At 45.9% G+C, this 16,026-nt stretch overlaps 1 protein-coding gene across 3 annotated transcripts in view; it reads left to right on the forward strand.

Annotated features, from left to right (window-relative positions):
• The window catches only part of adka (adenosine kinase a), a gene marked incomplete at its 5' end in the record, with an annotated part of 83,675 nt that extends 67,850 nt beyond the window's left edge, over positions 1–15,825 (forward strand). For 2 of the 3 annotated variants that reach the window (XM_080848401.1, XM_080848403.1), the window contains 2 exons: positions 13,677–13,766; positions 14,595–15,825. In XM_080848401.1, coding sequence (XP_080704527.1) covers positions 13,677–13,766; positions 14,595–14,719 — 215 coding nt within the window. In that variant the 3' untranslated portion in view covers positions 14,720–15,825. The other variant, XM_080848402.1, reaches the window with a different exon arrangement.
• Between the last annotated feature and the right edge of the window lie 201 nt (positions 15,826–16,026).

The raw sequence follows: 16,026 nt of genomic DNA on the forward strand, positions 1-16,026 counted from the left end.
TGTCGCTCTCTGAGCTGTCTCTTTGAGGTGTGTGTGTGTGTGTGTGTGTGTGTGTGTGTGTGCGCCTTTACTCTGGCAGTTCTGCTTTATCTTCCCTTCAGGCCTCTGCTTACCAGCCACACCCATCTCAGCTCAGCTATGTTGACCTTTAACCTGCTGGGTGTTGGATTAACACACACACACACACACACCCATCCTTCTTCTGTCCGCTCTGATAGAAGACCCCTCGATTAAGTACTGTGAGCTTAACAGTGGAGTTGGTGATTCTTGCTAAAGTTTATTGACACGTGTACATATCACGCCTCTGAGGGGGGAGCTGTGGCCCAAGCAGCATCCCCGGCCATGTATGGCTCTAAACACCCACGGGGACCCGGGTTCGAATCCGACCCGCAGTCATTTCCCAATCCCACTCCCCACCTCTTCTCTCCAGCTCATTTCCTGTCTACCTTCACTATCCTGTCTGATTAAAGGCTAAAAGCCCAAACGTAAATCTTTAAAAATAATATAATAATATTACGCCTCTGCCTTCCGCACTCCCAGGGCTCCCTGTAGATAGTTTAGGCTCGATCCGAGGCACTCTGTTTGTTTCTTGTTGAGGACCGACACCTTTTTGAGCACAAACACAAACTAAATGGACAGCTGGAGGACCGTGAAGAGCTATTCTCTGGATTTAACAAAAATTAGAATCCGATTAGAATCGCGGACTGCACCATCTATACAGATACACAGACTTGCACACACACACACACACACACACACACACACACACACACAGTCATGCAGGGGCTTCTTTGCTCCTTTTAGTTTTCTACTCCTCCCCCTTTCTTTCTTTTTTTCTCCCTCTCTCTCTACTTCAGGCCACTGCCACTCTCTTTCTCTCAGAGAGTCAGAGCTGGCGTTGTAGTGCAGATTTATGGCAAAGCTGCCATAACCAGGGTTGTTCTTACTGGCGATGTACTGGGATTTCTAAACACCCCCCCTCCCCTCACTCACTCACGCTCTCTTACTCACTCACTCTCTCTCTCTCCCTCTCTCTCTCTCTCTCTCTCATTCTGTCTCTGAGCCGTAATTAGTTTCATGAGTGCTTCTAAATGGGGGAGGCTTTAATGAAGCAACACCTGCTGACACACCCACACCCTCACAATCAATCACACACACACACACACACACTCACACATAGACACACAGTCACACAAACATATACAGTACATACACTCTCACACACACCCTCACACTCAAACACACACATACACCAAACACTCACACAGACACACACACACACCCTCACACTCAAAATCAAACACACACACACCACATTTCTATGTCTACCTGTCTTACGAAGAGGTGGAGGAGTGCCAATGAACAATACGCTTATTTGCATGTGTGTGTGTGAGAGAGAGGAAGACAATGTTTTGCCTCAGAGAGTTTGAGTATTAGAATGTTCAGCTGTGTGTGTGTGTGTTTGTGTGTGAGCAGTTTTACTCATTATACTCACACACACACACACACACACACATACAACTCCCACCTCCCACACAGAGACAGAATAGCATCACTGTAGAGATGGTGGAGCGTAACTCTGCATCTTTATGAGAGAGTGTCTGTCAACGGGATGTGTGTGTGTGTGTGTGTGTGTGTGTGTCTTGAGTGTATGTGTCTGGCTTTGTCCTTGAGTCTGTTTGTCCTGTCAGTCAGCTTTCTGTAGCGATGTCCCTCCGAGAGACACACACACACACACACACACACCATGCGCCTGTCCTTACAAGCCCTGTGCTCTTATAAATAAACTTTGCTCTTCCACTTCTTCCTGCAGGACTCTCTCCCTCTGTTTTCTTTTCCTCCCTCCTCTTCTCTCTTCTCTCTCTCTCCCTCCCTCTCTCTCTCCCTCCCTTCCTCTCTCCCTCTCCACTCTTCTCTCTCCCTCCCTCTCTTCTCTCTCCCTCCCTCTCTTCTCTCTCCCTCCCTCCCTCTGTCTCTCTCTTCCTCCCTCTCTCTTTCTCGCTCTTTCATCCCCTCTCTTTCCCTCCCCTTCTCTCCCTCTATATCTCCCTCTCTTTCCCTCTCCACTCTTCTCTCTCTTTCTCCCTCTTTCTCTCACTTCCTCTCTCCCTCCCTCTCTTTCTCTCTTTCTTTCCCTCTCCTTCTCTCTCCCCCTCTCTTTCCCTCTCCACTCTTCCCTCTCTTTCTCTTTCCCTCTCCTCATCTCTCCCTCTATCTCTCCTTCTCTTTCCCTCTCCACTCTTCCCTCTTTTTCTCTCTCTTTCCCTCTCCTCATCTCTCCCTCTATCTCTCCTTTTCTTTCCCTCTCCAATCTTCTTTCTCCCTCCCTCCCTCCCTCCCTCCCTCCCTCTGTGTATGGTGTGGAAGCATAGATGATCAAGACAGAGGCACCTGAGCTAAATGTCGAGTGTCGTAGCAGAGGGTGTGAATCAGTGTGATGTTTCAGTTTCTCCTTTTTATTCAATTAGCAAAAATGTCAAAACTCCTCATTATTGGGAATTGAGTGGAGATTAATGAGGGACAAAGTGAGCATGTATACCATTTTAGTATGAGGCTGCAACATATCATAAAAAAATGTGAAAATACCTTCTGGATGCACTGTTTAGACACACACACACACACACAAGAGGATCTATATACATAGGATAAAGTGTGTGTGTGGATTTGTAAGGCTAGGTGGGGCTCATATGTATTGTAACTGACTAGGCTGAGTAACTGGTAACATTGTTATTCTCATTCAGTACACGAAGCAATGGGATGAATGGGTAAATTAGTTCATTTGGGCAGATTATAGGTTTAAAACGCTCCTCTCTCTCATTCGCTCACTCACTCTTTCTCCCTCCCACACTCTCTCTCTTTTTCTCTCTCTTTCTCACAATCCATTATCCCACTGAAAGGCCTTTCATTCCCTGGCTGCTGCTTCTTCTCAAAAGGAAACGGTCTTTTTATCCCAGAATTATCAAATAAAAGGACTCATTTTAAAGCCTCACAGGCCGCTAATACTCATAAGCTGCTTCCATGGAGCACTTCAATGGACAGATCACTGTGTGTGTGTGTGTGTGTGTGTGTGTGTGTGTGTGTGTGTGTGTGTGTGTGTGTGTGTGTGTGTGTGTGTGTGTGTGTGTGTGTGTGTGTGTGTGGAGTGAGACAGACGTTATTGGCAGAATAGTATAGCATTAAAACCTTTAAACATTTGACATGGTCTCATTTAGAGGTAGGTTCCCTGCATTCATTACAGAGCCGTCCATGTGCATTGCACACACTTACTCATCTTCTCAAAATAGTCAGCCAACCCCAATCTAATCAAGTTAACCTCTCATAGCTACAAAGTTAGTAGTAAGCTAACGTAAGGTAGCTGATGCTAAGCTAAACATGTTTGCTAACCATCCATAGGCATTTTTTTATGTGCCTAATAAAGTTTGATTTGGTCGATCCAGCATCCTTGATGTTGTTACCGCAAATGATGCATTCAGCAATTATTTTTGCGTCTGCCTTGTGTCAATCTATTATAGGTTATGATATATAATACAACAGCTGCAGGACGTTATGACATATAAGACAACAGCTGCAGGTGTACTCGCCATGGTAAAGTTGCTGCATTTTTGTGGCCCGAAATCTTTCGGTCTCAAGTCAAAGCTCAAGTCTCAAGTGTGTGTACAACTCTGAAGTCGCAGACTCAAGTCCCCATCTCTGGTGTGTGTGTGTGATTGTGCAGACAGACAGTGTGTGTGTGCTGGACACATCTTTAAATGCCATGACTACCATCTCAGCAGCTCCAGGGTTAAAAATACATTCTTGTAAATCCCGACGGAATTTGATTTGTCCTAGTTGTGAGTATCACCTGCGTGTGTCTGTGTGTGTGTGTCTGTGTGTGTGTGTGTGTGTGTGTGTGTGTGTGTGTGTGTGTGTGTGTGTGTGTGTGTGTGTGTGGATACCTCCTCGTTAACACCAGTCACATGCTTGGCTTCTGTTTCTCGCGTCGTCTACTTGCTTTGATCTGAAATCATAGTGTCAGTGGTGACACTAGTGAACGTACAGACACTCACTCACTCACTCACTCACTCACTCACTCACACACACACACACACACACACACACACACACACACACACACACACACACACACACACACACACACACACACACACACCAGCCCCTCCCCATACCCGTATGCCTGACATTTTTAATCAAAGTGGAGGACAAGAGGGTCAAACACACACACACACACTAAAACATACACATTGTTAAACACACACATTCAGTCACACACACATTTACAAACATACCCTCACACACACAGATCAAATAGGCTGATAAGAGTAAAAGGTTAACAAAGTTCCTGCCGTTCGCCGCTCTGTACCAAAGGCTCTAACACGGAATGGGGGGGTTATTGTTGTTCTGCCTTTAATGCGGCAGTGGAGGTAGTCACAGGATGGACGTCATTGTAAAAGGGAGAGTAGGCATGACAGGATGACGGAGCTTAGCCGCTAACCACAAACGCCTAGGAGCTAACCACAACTGCCTAGGAGCTAACCACAACCGCCTAGCAGCTAACCACAACCACCTAGGAGCTAACCCCAAACACCTAGCCGCTAACCACAACCACCTAGGAGGTAACCACAACCACTTAGGAGCTAACCACAACCGCCTAGCCGCTAACCAAAACCATAGATATCTATATAAAGGCTAGATATCCTGTCTGCGTTTCTGGCCGACTGAGTCGAATGTCCGCACATTTCGGCCATTTTGAGGACGGTATAGCTCACTCCCCCTTAACATTGTGTTGGTAGTGGTACTTTTTAAATAATCAGAACTTGCTCAATTTTCAACCAATTTTCAAACGGGTTGGTTTGTTATAAACGTAAGATATTACTATGGCACTACATACTTGAAGAATTATAAACATGGATTTTCATATGAAAATAACATTGAACAAAACAGATAGGTCTCGTTTCAAGGGAGCGTTCAATAGAGCAGGCTGCACAAAATTCTGGCATCTTCATTGGCAATAAAGTCAGCAATTTCCTGTCGAAATCATGATGTAAGATGTTTAACAAACCAACCCGATTGGAAATCATGTGCAACTTCAGTTTTATTATGTGCAACTTAAGTTATATTGAAAAGAAAGAACAATTATGCCTCGTCAATTGATGTAAAATGACTGATACACAATAGCCGTGATACACAATTAAGCTGCACATTTCAACATGTTCAAGCATCCAGAATTATTTCCAAGGTAATGACAATTGTAAATCAAGTCATTTGTAAATCCGTCAAAATTTCCGCAAGATAAGAGTGTAAACGATTGTGAAGATCACTGACGTTACTTAACGTACCACTGATCCCTCCCGGAAGCTATACCGTCTTTAAAATGGCCTCCTGTGCGGACGCTCAAGAGTCCGCCGTTGCACCCCCTTGACCAAAACAGTCAAGAAGCTAACCACAACCGCTTAAGAGCTAACCACAACCGCCTAGCCGCTAACCACAACCGCCTAGCAGCTAACCAAAACAGCCAAGCAGTTAGCCACAACGAAGCCTGAGACTACTGTGTCCTTAGAACACACAAATCTGATGTGATGAACATTATTATGTCCATGATGCACAGCTCTGCTGAGTCTGAGCATTGCTAAAAGTATGCACGGCTTTCAAGGCCCCGCGACACAGAGTCCACCTGTCATTGTTTATTTCAGACGCCGATGTTATGATGCTTTCGAGACAACATCCGATGAAGATATTTCCAAACTCCGACTTGAATGCGTTTGAGCCAAATGTAAACACAACTATTGTAAACTGTCAATCATTATCTACTGCTTCTTTCTTGTTAATGTTGGCACACTACTTCTTCATGCATCTTCTCACACATTTAAAATGATTTTCAACCTTTGATAAGTTGGTTAGGGTCATCGCCATATTCAAAACGATGTGAAGTTGATGCAGCACACTGAAGAGTGATACACTCACACAGACACACACACACACACACACACACACACAGCACACACACAGCAAACTGAAGCTGAACTCCAACTCCAAGTGTCATTCTAGTGTCATTTTCTTTCATGTCCAAGTTGCAACTGGTCTCCAGATAGTATGTGACGCTTTTGCGGTCTTATGTCGGTTCTAGAGCAGACACTGTGGCGGTCTTATGTCTGTTCTAGAGCAGACACTGTGGCGGTCTTATGTCTGTTCTAGAGCAGATACTGTGGCGGTCTTATGTCTGTTCTAGAGCAGACACTGGCGGTCTTATGTCTGTTCTAGAGCAGACACTGTGGCGGTCTTATGTCTGTTCTAGAGCAGACACTGTGGCGGTCTTATGTCTGTTCTAGAGCAGACACTGTGGCGGTCTTATGTCGGTTCTAGAGCAGACACTGTGGCGGTCTTATGTCTGTTCTAGAGCAGACACTGTGGCGGTCTTATGTCTGTTCTAGAGCAGATACTGTGGCGGTCTTATGTCTGTTCTAGAGCAGACACTGGCGGTCTTATGTCTGTTCTAGAGCAGACACTGTGGCGGTCTTATGTCTGTTCTAGAGCAGACACTGTGGCGGTCTTATGTCTGTTCTAGAGCAGACACTGTGGCGGTCTTATGTCGGTTCTAGAGCAGACACTGTGGCGGTCTTATGTCTGTTCTAGAGCAGACACTGTGGCGGTCTTATGTCTGTTCTAGAGCAGATACTGTGGCGGTCTTATGTCTGTTCTAGAGCAGACACTGGCGGTCTTATGTCTGTTCTAGAGCAGACACTGTGGCGGTCTTATGTCGGTTCTAAAGCAGACACTGTGGCGGTCGTATGACGGTTCTGTTTGGTTCGATGTAAACAAGTGAAGGCGGCATAATGAGGGGTCTTCTTAACAGTGTAGTGAACACACACACACACACACACACACACACATACCCTCCCCCTCACACAGACACACCCACACACACACACACACACACACACACACACATGTACATACCCTCCCCCTCATACACACACAGACACACATACACACACACAAACACATACCCTCCCTCTCTCTCTCGTACAAACACACTCTCTCCTCTCCCTCACACACACACACACACATACCATCTCTCTCTATCCCCCTTTTTCTCTCTATCCTCCTTTCTCTCTCTCATACACACAACTTCACCCTCTGCCACTCTCTTTGTTTCTCTCAAACACACACACAACCACCCCCTCCCTCTCTCTCCAACAGACACACACACACACAACTTGGCCCTCCTTCCCTCCCTCTCTCCCTTCTGGCCACTCTGTCCCTCTCTCCTGGATAAGAGCTGAGTCTTCAGTGGGGTATGGCATTGCCTGTTTAAACACCTTGGAACAGCACCAGGACAGGGAAGTTATAATACACCAACAGTGTGTGTGTGTGTGTGTGTGTGTGTGTGTGTGTGTGTGTGTGTGTGTGTGTGTGTGTGTGTAAAAGTGCTTGCGTGTGTGCGTGTATGCGTCTCCTGTGCAGTCAGTGCCAGTATCAGGGATGGCATCAGTGGCAGCAGCACCTGGCACAGGAACACAAAGGGCGGGGGGTGCCAGTGTTTGTCCGCAGGAGCAGGCAGTGAGGGAGCGAGTGCCCATTAAAATGCCATGCAGCACCTGTGCCCACAGGGGCCGCACGCAGGGGGAGCTCCGAGCGCCATTCAATGCCAGCGTCTTTAAATGGCAGGAGGGGAGGGGGGTAAAAATGGCACGGGGGTAAATGTGATGTTAACTGCACTGGCCTTTTTTGTCTATGGCATGTTCTGTGGCAACAAGGTCAAATGAGAAGAGAGGACACGAAACCCGCCTTTAGTCAGACGCCAGAATGAATGATTGGTCAGATTAATCCCCGGGCCTCTACCTAATTTGTCAGTGCTCCCCACAGTCTTCTGTGATTTGCCCGTTCTCTTTCCAGGTGTCTAGTGTCTGGTGCTTGGGTTTCGGAAAGGAGAGGTGTACCAACTAACATGTCACTCTCAGGAACACACACACTCACACACACACACACACACACACACACACACACACACACACACACATTCGTGCATAATTATACACTCTTTCACACAAACTCCCACTGTCATCCTTTGACTATGATACTGCATACATATACACATCCACCTATGCACACACACACACACACACACAAACACACAGTCTACATTACCATAACAATTGGGGTAGCTTGTTGGAGACAATGGAAGGTTATGGGAACCACCCACAATGAACACACACCATTAGACTCCAGACAGGATACATGGACATCAGGCTGTTAGGCCTGTGTAAGATGGAGACACACACATCAATTTACTCCGCTGAGGAAGGCCTGACAGCTAATACAATATTATAGACTTCAAAGAGTGAACACAATATTATAGACTTCAAACAGCGAACACAATGATGGTATAGACTTCAAAGAGTGAACACAATATTATAGACTTCAAACCGTGAACACAATGTTATAAACTTCAGACTGCGAACACATTGTTATAGACTTCAAACAGCGAACACAACGATGGTATAGACTTCAAACAGCGAACACAATGATGGTATAGACTTCAAACAGCGAACACAATAATGTTATAGACTTCAAACAGCGAACACAATGATGTTATAGACTTCAAACAGTGAATACAATGATGTTATACTGTAGACTGCAAACAGCGAACACAATGATGTTATAGACTTCAAACAGCGAACACAATGATGTTATAGACTTCAAACAGCTAACACAATGATGTTATAGACTTCAAACAGCGAAACCTAATGTTATAGACTTCAGAGAGCGAACACAATGATGTTATACACTTCAAACAACTAACACAATGATGTTATATACTGTACTTCGGAGAGCTAAAGCCCCTGACACACCAGGTTTTTGTGGTGTGTCCCATACCGTTGGCACTAGTCAGACCCTGTCGGCGGCTTTTAGGCTGATGTTTAATCAGTGGTGGAGCCCATCGGTGAGAGAAATCACTGATTGATTGTTCAGCAAAATGTTTAAAATCAGATGTTTGATTTATCTCCAGGTCTTCGCACAGTTGTGGGGAAGCCCCTTGAGCCTGTCGCTGTTGCACCCAATTAGTGCAGTTACTCCTCTGCATCTACCTTTCTCTTACCACAACCAGAAGACCAAGGGCCTGACAGTGCCAGTGCCATTTGCAACATACTCTCGATTAGAAGTGGCTATATATTGTAAACTGTTCTATAGACCACATACAGTTATATCACTGCTCTATAGACCCTAGACCACAGACAGTTATATCACTGCTCTATAGACCATAGACAGTTATATCACTGCTCTATAGACCATATACAGTTATATTACTGCTTTATAGACCATAGACAGTTATATCACTGCTCTATAGACCATATACAGTTATATCACTGCTCTATAGACCATATACAGTTATATTACTGCTTTATAGAACACAGACAGTTATATCACTGCTCTATAGACCACAGAGAGTTATATCACTGCTCTATAGACCATATACAGTTATATTACTGCTCTATAGAACACAGACAGTTATATCACTGCTCTATAGACCACAGAGAGTTATATCACTGCTCTATAGACCACAGACAGTTATATCACTGCTCTATAGACCACAGAGAGTTATATCACTGCTCTATAGACCACAGACAGTTATATCACTGCTCTATAGACCACAGACAGTTATATCACTGCTCTATAGACCACAGAGAGTTATATCACTGCTCTATAGACCACAGACAGTTATATCACTGCTCTATAGACCACAGACAGTTATATCACTGCTCTATAGACCACAGACAGTTGGCAGAATGATCTGGCTATCCTCTGTAAACATCAGACAAGTGACACACTCTTTTTGTGTAGGCATGAGACAGCTAAAGCAGGCTCATTTAGAGAAACCAGACTCCCTATCAGATAAGCAGCTCTTCCTGGGGGTTCTGTCTCTTAGAATAGCCCCGCTCAGGTTCCCAGACGTCTCCGGTTCTACTCTAATGAGAGGGAGAGTGCTACAGCTGTAAGGTCTGTATGCCAGAGTAATGTTTAGCATGACCAGCTAGTTTTTTTTATGGCAGTGTAGTTTGGCTTTAGACGTGGCCGTCTCAGATGGTCAGTGTTTTTATCATTTGTGCCTGGTCTCCCTGGATTCTCTCTCTCATCCTCTGCCTTCTCTTCTCTTTAGCCCTAGTTCTGTTGAGCCTGACTGTCTGTGTCTGTGTCTGTGTGTGTGTGTGTGTGAGAGAGAGAGGGTGCGTGCGTGCCAGGGTGCGTGCGTGTGTGTGCGTGCCTTGTTGAATGTTGTTCCATGATGACTCAGACCTCCAGGACAGCATGGGCATGTCCCAGCATGCTTGAGCCTCACCAGTACATAGCTGGGGCTCTCTGGACAGTTCTCTGTCCAGGGGTTGCCGTAAAGGTGCAGTTCACAATTCCACACGGTTCCTTCAAACTTATTGGCAAATTGCTCTTTACAGTCGTCTAGATGTCCGTTCTGTGTGTACTCAAAAAAGATATATACAATCCAGTGTTCAAGCATAGTCCTGTCTCTGTAAATGGGAAACAAACATAGTGTCTTGAACCGAGCCAAGAACAATTCTAGTCAATCAACACGTTGCTTTAGAGTGTAGCACACGAGACCGGGCCAGTCCTTATCTAGGACACATAAGACCGGGCCAGTCCTAATCTAGGACACATGAGACCGGGCCAGTCCTAATCTAGGACACATGAGACCGGGCCAGTCCTAATCTAGCACACAAGACCGGGCCAGTCCTAATCTAGGACACATGAGGCCGGGCCAGTCCTAATCTAGGACACATAAAACCGGGCCAGTCCTAATCTAGCACACAAGACCGGGCCAGTCCTAATCTAGGACACATGAGACCGGGCCAGTCCTAATCTAGCACACGAGACCGGGCCAGTCCTAATCTAGGACACATGAGACCGGGCCAGTCCTAATCTAGCACAAGAGAACGGGCCAGTCCTAATCTAGGACACATGAGACCGGGCAAGTCGTAATCTAGCACACGAGACCAGGCCAGTCCTAATATAGGACACATGAAACCAGGCCAGTCCTAATCTAGGACACATGAGACCTGGCCAGTCCTAATCTAGCACACATGAGACCGGGCCAGTCCTAATCTAGCACACATGAGACCGGGCCAGTCCTAATCTAGCACACATGAGACCGGGCCAGTCCTAATCTAGGACACGAGACCGGGCCAGTCCTAATCTAGGACGAGATGGATCAGATCCATATTATGCTGCTACATGTGATGCACTGAGAGACCACTCCCATATTACACTTGTCATGGAAATGTAGTTGAAGGTCATTGGTCAAAGGTCAAAGGTTGTGGCTGAAAATGGGTGTGAGCCCTGTACAGTGCCATGCGGGATGCACTGAGAGGAGGAGGAGACTGCGTGACAACTGAGGGAGGCTGGGTGCAGACTGAGGGAGGCTGCATGGCCACTTGGGGAGGCTGGGTGCAGGCTGAGGGAGTCTAGAGGCGGACTGAGGGAGGCTGGGAAGTATAATTGAATCTTAATCAGTGCGGTTTTTATCAGGGTTGTAAAATAATTGACTAGCGGCAAGTGGTCACTTAATTCAGACACACGCGCCTTGAGATAATTGTTTAAAGAGGTGAGGCGTGCTGCTGATGGCTCCCTGTGTGTGTGTGTGTGTGTGTGTGTGTGTGTGTGTGTGTGTGTGTGTGTGTGTGCATGCCACATTCATTCCCACGCTAATTAGCTGACTCCAAATGGATTTGCTTTTATTCTCCTGTTCCCTTTTAGTGATTTATTATCAAAGACACGTCTGCTCATCAAGAGGGAGCCCACACACACACACACACACACTCTCTCACTCATACACACAAAATAGGTTCCTGAGAGTTCATTGTTGTTTCAACGGGCGTCTCATCTCGCAATGCATTCATTTATGAGACGTGGCCTCCAGACGATCCTCTTGCGTCTTGATGTAGCAACTCAGCAGCCCACCCGGCTACCAGTGGCGCTCAGCGTCGCCAAGCAGCCCAGTTTAACTGGCAGTCTTCAACCTCAGGGGGTCATGGCCATGCCAGTTACACCCAGGCTGGTTCAGACACATGGCCATGTCAGTTACACCCAGGCTGGTTTAGACACATGGACATATCAGTGACACCCAGTTACACACATTTATTTAGTCTGAGCCTCGTGGAAATCTCAGTGTTTTCACACTTTTAAATGTCTTTGGTGGCTTTTTTGTGTGATAGACAAGCAATTAGGTTTGGTGTCTTAGATTTTCTAGGTGAGTGTGTGTGTGTGTGTGTGTGTGTGTGTCTCCTTGTGCTTCTGTGAGTGTACTCAAGCCAGCAATCCCTCAGCTCAATTTGCTCCCGTCCCGGGACAACTTTATGGTTTGGACGGTTCGCCCTTTGCAAATTCAGTTAATTAAGTTGTTAGGTTTTCAAAGATGAATGTGACTTATAATTGTTGTTATCATCATTTTTGGAGGCCTGTTTGAATTATACCAATTACCTTGTGTAATGTGTATTTCTTTGACACGTAATTTCAATACGTTTCTGTGCTTGTTTGTTTGGTGAGCTTAGTGTATGCTCTTCTCTATCATCTTCAGAAGCGTGAGGTTGACATCTTACTACTGTGTTCATTTAGTACAAAAACTAAGCTGTAAAACTGGCTGTTCATACACAGCTGTTTGTAAATATCTTTGGTTTCAATTTATATTATTAGTCTTTTTGTTTATTTTTTCACCTTCTTGGATTATGCACTTGGTGGAGGACTCATACATTTCAAAGCACAGGGTTTTTGTCTCCCTGCCGCCTTTTGTGCTAGAGACCCTCGACACGATTAGCCTTTGACACAGAGATCCCGCCGTTCTCACGTTAGGAAGCCCCTTCATTATGGCGCCGCCACTTGTTGATGGTGACCCTAACAGAGGCAGCATAATGACGCCCCAGTGTGTCCTTGTACACAGCGATCCGCCAAGGCAGAAACCAGAGGGGTGACCATCAACACGGCATCTAGCTGCACCTTTAATGCCGTGGTTGAGACACGTCCAAGTTGGAACACTAGAATGCCACTTGAAGTCACACACACACACACACAGGCACACATATACACACAGGCACACACACACAGACACACACGCTACCATTTGAAGTCACAGCTACAACTCAGAACCTCAAAGACAAAATATCCCCGGCTTCAGTGAGGCGCATCATTTAAACAATTTGACATCGACCTTGACTATATGAAAAGCACACATGCGCACACACACACACACACACACACACACCCTCACACCACGCTCCACTGCACTTACACTCTCCTCTCCAACCTCAGTGGGCCTCTGGGCCCTTAGCTCTACAGGTCTGTGTTCCTGTGTCTATTACACGCACATGAGCTAATGTGTGTCTGTGTGTGTGTGTGTCTGTGTGTATAGACATCATTAACACACTCTTTACATGAAATGTGTGTGTCTACATGTGCGGATATGTGTGCCAGAGAAAGGGAGAGAGTGTATGTGTGTTTGTACTGAGCTAAGTAACTACATGCATGACATAACTCCTCAATTACATACCTAACTATAGAAGAAGTCAGTGATGTCCATATATGTGATTTCTGATTTCTAACCCTGTGTGTGTGTGTGTGTGTGTGTGTGTGTGTGTGTGTGTGTGTGTGTGTGTGTGTGTGTGTGTGTTTTGCAGGTAAGGATAAGGTAGAGATGTTCCCTGTGCTGAAGATTGAGCAGAGTAAGATCGTCGACACTAACGGGGCCGGGGACGCTTTTGTAGGAGGTAGGAAGCCGAGGTTCCTCTTTCTCTCTCTCACACACACATACACAAGCACACACACACACGCATGATGCACATGTACATTCAACACTGTTTAAAAGAATCTTTGTGTGTGTGTGTTTTCTCCATATCTCTCTCTGCGTCTTCATATGTTTGCCTTCATATACATGACACCTCTATTAATCAGCACCTGCTTCTGTGTTTGTGTGTGTGTGTGTGTGTGAGCATATGTGTGAGTGTGTGTGTGCCTGTTTGTGTGTGAGCATATGTGTGAGTGTGTGTGCCAGCAGGTCTGTCATCTCAAACTGCTGCTTTCTGACAGATGTGCAGATGTGTTAAAAAACAGTTTGACTTGAAATCTGACATCCTTACAACTCAATCCTCATTACTGTTGTTTAAGCGCACACACACACTGTATGTATGTTGCATGTGTGTAATGTGTGTATCTATCTGTGCACGTGCATGTTTTGTGTGTGTGTGTGTGTCTCGCATGTTTCCCATTTGAGCTGGTACAGGGAAAGACTGTAGAGGCCTTTAGTGAGTGTGTGTGTGTGTGTGTGTGTGTGTGTGTGTGTGTGTGTGTGAGTAAGTGTGTGTGCTTATGTGAGTGAGTGATTTAGTCAGTTAATGTGTGTGTGTATCTGACCGTTGTGTGTGTCCTGCAGGTTTCCTGTCTGAGCTGGTTCAAGAGAAGACTCTGGAGGAGTGTGTGTGTGTGTGTTGATCTGACCGTTGTGTGTGTCCTGCAGGTTTCCCTTCTGAGCTGGTTCAGGAGAAGACTCTGGAGGAGTGTGTGTGTGTGTATATCTGACCGTTGTGTGTGTCCTGCAGGTTTCCTGTCTGAGCTGGTTCAGGAGAAGACTCTGGAGGAGTGTGTTTCTGCGGGCCACTACGCCGCTAACGTCATCATTCGCCACGCTGGCTGCACCTTCCCTGAGAAGCCCGACTTCCCCTGATCACATGACCACAGGACCACACCCACCCCCCACTCAGTTGCGCGTGGAGAAGAGCCAAGATGGCGTCCTGGCGGCTCTACCGGGAAACAGATGCCCTCCTCCAACATTGCCTTCTCCAACATCCCCCACTCCTCTCCCTCTCTTTCTCCCTCCCTTTATTTTTTTTCTCTCTGACTTCCTCCACTTTATCCTCCCTCTTCTCCCTCTTCCCACTTCCATTTCTTCTCCTTCACCTTATCTCTCCCTCTCTTTCTTCTTCACCCTATCTCTCCCTCCCTCTCTTTCTCCTTCACACTATCTCTCCCTCCCTCTCTTTCTTCTTCATACTATCTCTCCCTCCCTTTCACCCTATCTCTCTCTCCCTCTCTTTCTGTCTCCTTCACCCTATCTCTCCTTCTCTCTCCTCATTTCTTTTTTCTCTCCCCACTTTCAGACTCCTGTGCCTCAGCCCTCTTCTTCTTCTTCTTCTTCTTCCTCCTCCTCCTCCTCCTCCTCCTCCGTCCAATGGAGAAACATTTTGGCATTTCATTTTTTTACTTTTGAAATTTTAATTTTAGTTATGAACTCAGAAGACTCAACACTTACAGTTTACATAACACGTCCTACAGTTGCCCAGGAGACTTTAATCTTTTTCATTTAAAAATATATTGTTTTCCATCTGTGTTATTTTGTTTTATTGTGCCAGCAGAAGCAGACCTAGGAGTCTGGTAGAACAAAGACCAATGTGTGAGCTGGGCCGTGTGTGTCTGAGGATTCCCTTTAAGTTGTCCAGGATCACACACCGACACGCTCCACTGCGTGAGGACTGATGTTAGGAACTGTAGTAGTGTCATTGTTTTTTTGTAGTGTAATTGTTTTGATTTGTTTTTTTTAACAGACGATAATGTTAGAGGTTTTGTTGTGATGTCTGGTTGAGATGCCTCACTCTGGTGTCTGAAGCCCACACACAGACACCAAGGAGTTTAGACTGAAACCCCAGCGTAGAGACATGAGTGAATGGAGAGGTGTGGTTGTGTGTGCGTGCGTCCGTGTGAGGGTCCATCTGGATGCTGGTGTATGTGTGTGTATGCAAAATATGGTGCTGTCCACACTGTTGTCCCTCACAATTAAGCCTCTAAAGAATGACGAGTAAAATAACTGATTTCATCCTGGTCCTGTTTGTCTTTTTTACACATACACACACACACACACACTAATCTGTAAGTCTCATGACTGGTCTCACACCTTCAGTGTGTGTGTGTGTGCGTGTCCTCAATAATGTATTGGTCAATAGAATAACAGGATCTTAGACCCACATGCACACCAAT

Source organism: Sprattus sprattus, assembly GCF_963457725.1.
Source record: "Sprattus sprattus genome assembly, chromosome: 12".
NCBI classification, from domain to species: Eukaryota; Metazoa; Chordata; class Actinopteri; order Clupeiformes; family Clupeidae; genus Sprattus; species Sprattus sprattus.